Below are 4,212 nucleotides of genomic sequence, written 5' to 3' on the forward strand. Positions count from 1 at the left end.
GCTTGAATAGGTGTTACTGAAACTGCCCCAGTTGCAACTAATCATTGATTTGGCTATGCTTCAATTGGATAAGAAGGTTCTTGAATGGGCTCTACTGAAGTTTAACACAGAATCTGTCCCAATTTGTGGCGAATCACATCTCTTGCTAAATTCCCTCTGCCATGAAGGCACTAGGACTGGCTCAACCGAAGCTCAAAACGAAATCTGCCCCGGTTTGCGACCGATCTTCATTTTACCAAATTTCATTCATGTCATGAAGGCACCAAAACTAGCCTTACGGAAGCTTAGCACAAAATCTACTCCAATTTGATCCTAGCTTTTTCAAATTCCACTCAGATATGAAGGCGCTTGAAATCTGTGCCAATATATTAGCAATTCTGAACCCTTTCGACTGTCCATCCTTCTTGTGGATTTTTAAAAAATGAAAAAGTTTTTTTAATGAAAATGATTATGCATTCATGACATCAATTTTATAAATTAGAAGCTTAATCTATGCAAAATAGATGTTTTAGCATGTTCAAGAGTTGTTTTTAGTGAGGAGCAAATTTTTCAGGATCAGGTCATTGGGTAGTTCAGACTCAACATTGAGTCTGACAAATCAATTGAGACATCAATGTGTACCAATCTAGTTAGGTCTTTTGATAGGACCATAATTTAGGCTAGGGTATAGGTCAGAAAAGAAAAGGGTATAATAAGGATCAAGTTTTTATGAAGGGTAGTCATTGGTCATAGATCACATTTACAACATGTCCCTCTTCTTTTTCATTCTTTCTTTTTCCTTTTTCATTAGTTGTACTTTTAGTTTTTGTGAATGAGTTATTAACATTATTTTCCTTCACAAACCTCTTGGGACAAAATACTTTCGATACTGCCCCAATGTGGGGTGTGATCTTTTGACGGGTTCATCAAAAATTGAATTTTCCTGGCTCAAGAGGGTTAGTGAGGGGTTTTTTTTTTCTTTTCTTTTTTCTTGTGGGTAGCTAAAAAATGACATGCCATCGTTTTGGTGGCCAATTTTTGTCTCGCATGATTTTCCAAACCCTTGAAACCCATCCCTGTTTAAATTTTTGAAGATGACTTTTCAAAAGAAAATGGTTCAACATTCAGGTTCAATTTGTTTGGCAAGTGATAAATTAATGTTTGGTTCTTTATGGGAAAGCTGGCCAGCCAAGAAGGGTTATCTGTCCTTTGATCAAATAATGAGCAGATAATAGATTCATGAAGTAAGAACATAATCATTTTGCTAAATTCCTTTTGAGGGTTTACAAGGTTTCTAAGCATAATATTTCTTTACAGCATCAGAATTGATAGGGTGCAAGAGATTGGTTCCATCCATGTCTGCCACTAACAGGGCGCCTCCTAAAAGTGCTTTCTTCACCACATAAGGCCCTTCATAATTAGGAGTCCACTTACCACGAGGGTCAGTATGGATCAGTAAAATCTTCTTTAATACTAAATCCCCTTCTTGGAACTGCCGAGGTCACACCTATTTGTAGAATGCCCTCGTCATTTTTCTTTGGTACAACTGCCCATGAGCTATAGCGACCATTATCTTTTCTTTAATCAAATTTACCTGGTTATACCGGGACTGTATCCATTTTGCCTCAATCAACTCTGCTTCTTTTAGGACTCTTAAGGAAGGAATTTCTACCTCTAATAGAACCACGACCTCCATTCCATACACCAAAGAGAGAGGGGTAGCCCCTGCAGGGGTTCGAACCATGGTTCTATAGGCCAACAGGGCAAAGGGAAGCTTGTCGTGCCAATCTTTATAAGTCTCCATCATTTTCTCCAAAATGTTCTTGATATTCTTGTTGGTTGCTTTAACTGCCCCATTCATCTGTGGTCTATAAGGAGTTGAATTATGATGCCTAACCTTGAACTGTCTACATAACTTTGTCATTACCTCATTATTCATATTATTGGCATTATTTGAGATTATTCTTTCTTAGATCCCGTATCTACAGATAAACTCTCTCTTTATGAACCGGAAGATTACATTTTGGGTGACGTTGGAGTATGATGCCGCTTCTACCCACTTGGTGAAATAATCAATAGCCACGAAGATGAAACGATGCCTATTGTTGGATTTTGGGGTAATTGGCCCAATCACATCCATGCCCCAGGATGAGAAAGGACAAGGCACCGATAAGAATTGGAGTTGGGCTGGTGGAACTTGTATACGATCCCCACAAATATGACATTTGTGGCATCTTCGGGAATATTCGATACAGTCTCTCTCCATGGTCATCCAATAATATCCACTCCTGAGGATTTTTCAGGCCAAAAAATGACCTCCTGCATAGGTGCCACAAACTCCTTCATGAACCTTCTACATGATATGTTTGGCTTCTTGCTCCTCTACACATCGTAGGAGAGTCATGTCGTGGTTTCTCTTGTACACTACTTCTCTGTCCAGGAAGAATCCCATGGCCAGCCTTCTAATTTTCTTTCAATCGTTATTGGTGGCTCCTTTGGGATACTCTTGTTGTTGGATGTATGTCTTGATATCAAGGAACCACGGTTTCTCATCGATCTCTTCTGTCATTGTGCAATATGTAGGTTTAGCCTGCACCCTTATACGAATTGGCTCAATCTCCATACCAGTTCCCCTTTGATCAAAGCTGCCAATGTCGCCAGTGCATCGGTAATCAAATTATTTTCTCTTAGTAGGTGGGAAAAGCTGACAAGATCAAATTCCCTAATCATCCCCTGGATGTACTCTTGATATGGTAGCAACTTGGCATCTTGTGTTTCCCACTCTTTATTTAACTGATGAATAACTAAAGCTGAATCTCCTTGGATAGCCATTTCTTTAATGCCCTTGTCAATGGCAGCCTGCAAACCCAACGCACATGCCTCATATATGGCTACATTGTTAGTAGAAGGAAAAGTAAGTTTGGCCACGACCAGGTAATGCTTCCCTTCCGGTGATATGAGCACGGACCCTACTTCATATCCCCACACATTGACTGATCCATTAAACAACATCATCCATCCTATCTGATCTCCTTTTTCTTGGCTTACTGAGTCAATGTCCATATCTGGGAAATCAAACTCCATGGCACTACCCTTAATGGCCTTTCTCGTCACATAAGTAATATCATACTCAGTTAACAACATCTGCCACCGAGCCACCCGACTTGTTACTGCTGGCTTTTCAAAGACATTCATAATTGGGTCCATTTTGGAGATTAACCATGTCGTGTAATACAATGTGTATTGCCTCAGTCTGCTGACCACCCATACCAAAGTGCAACAAATTTATTCCAAATCAGAATACTTAGACTCGCATTCTGTGAACTTCTTGCTTAGGTAATAGATGGCCTGCTCTTTTCTCCCAGACTCATCATGTTGCCCCAACACGCAACCCATGGAGTTCTCCGATACTGCCAAGTATAAAATGAGTGGCCTTCTAAAAACCAAGGGAACCAACACCGGAGGGTTTAAGAAATATTCTTTTATCCTCTCGAAAGCCTCTTGACCCTCTTCATTCCATATTTTCGGGTTGTTCTTTCTTAATAACTTGAAGATGGGTTCATAGGTGGTGGTTAGTTGGGATGTGAACCGGGCTATGTAATTGAGCCTGCCTAAGAAACTCCAGACCTCCTTTTTAGTTTTTGTACTGGGCATCTCTTGAATGGATTTTATCTTGTTTGGATCCACCTCAATCCCCTTTTCGCTCACTATAAACCCCAACAACTTTCTTAAAGTGGCGCCAAAAGTGTATTTTTCGGATTCAACTTTAACTGGCATTTTCGCAGCCTTTTAAACAACTTCTCCAATTTGGCCGCTTGATCATCTCCATCCCATGACTTCACGATCATGTCATCCATGTACACTTCAATCTCCTTGTGCATTAAGTCATGGAACAAAGTTACCATTTCCCTTTGATAAGTGGTCCCTGCATTCTTTAATCCAAATGGCATGACCTTGTAACAAAAGGTCCCCACAATGTGATGAAAATGGTTTTCGCTTTGTCCTTCAGGGCCATCTTAATCTGATTGTATCCCGAGAATTCATCCATGAACAAAAATAAAGTGTGCCCTGTCGTATTGTCTTCCAATACGTCTATATGTGGAAGTGGAAAGTTGTCTTTTGGGCTAGCTTTATTCAGGTCCAGATAGTCAACACAAACTTGCACTTTCCCATTCTTTTTCATTATCAGGACAACTTTGGCCATCCATTCGAAATATTGGGCTACTTCTAGAA

The 4,212-nt window shown here is 40.1% G+C and overlaps 1 protein-coding gene across 1 annotated transcript; it reads right to left on the reverse strand.

Moving 5' to 3' along the window:
- Positions 1-1,486: 1,486 nt before the first annotated feature.
- Positions 1,487-3,186, reverse strand: LOC131163463 (uncharacterized). The gene is made up of 2 exons (XM_058120056.1): positions 2,605-3,186; positions 1,487-1,882 (listed from the first exon to the last, which is right to left on the reverse strand). The coding sequence occupies exons 1-2, from the start codon at positions 3,184-3,186 to the stop codon at positions 1,487-1,489; spliced, it is 978 nt and encodes a 325-aa protein (XP_057976039.1).
- Positions 3,187-4,212: the final 1,026 nt, after the last annotated feature.

The sequence above is a fragment of the Malania oleifera genome, chromosome 9, assembly GCF_029873635.1.
Source record: "Malania oleifera isolate guangnan ecotype guangnan chromosome 9, ASM2987363v1, whole genome shotgun sequence".
Lineage (NCBI taxonomy): Eukaryota > Viridiplantae > Streptophyta > Magnoliopsida > Santalales > Ximeniaceae > Malania > Malania oleifera.

Excerpts from the sequence above, each read along its gene's own strand:
- LOC131163463 (XM_058120056.1), bottom strand. The coding sequence starts at position 3,186 with ATGGACCCAATTATGAATGTCTTTGAAAAGCCAGCAGTAACAAGTCGG. Across the intron at positions 1,883-2,604 it reads CTTTGATCAAAGGGGAACTG|TTCAAGGTTAGGCATCATAA; the intron begins GTATGGAGATTG and ends TTATGTAGACAG.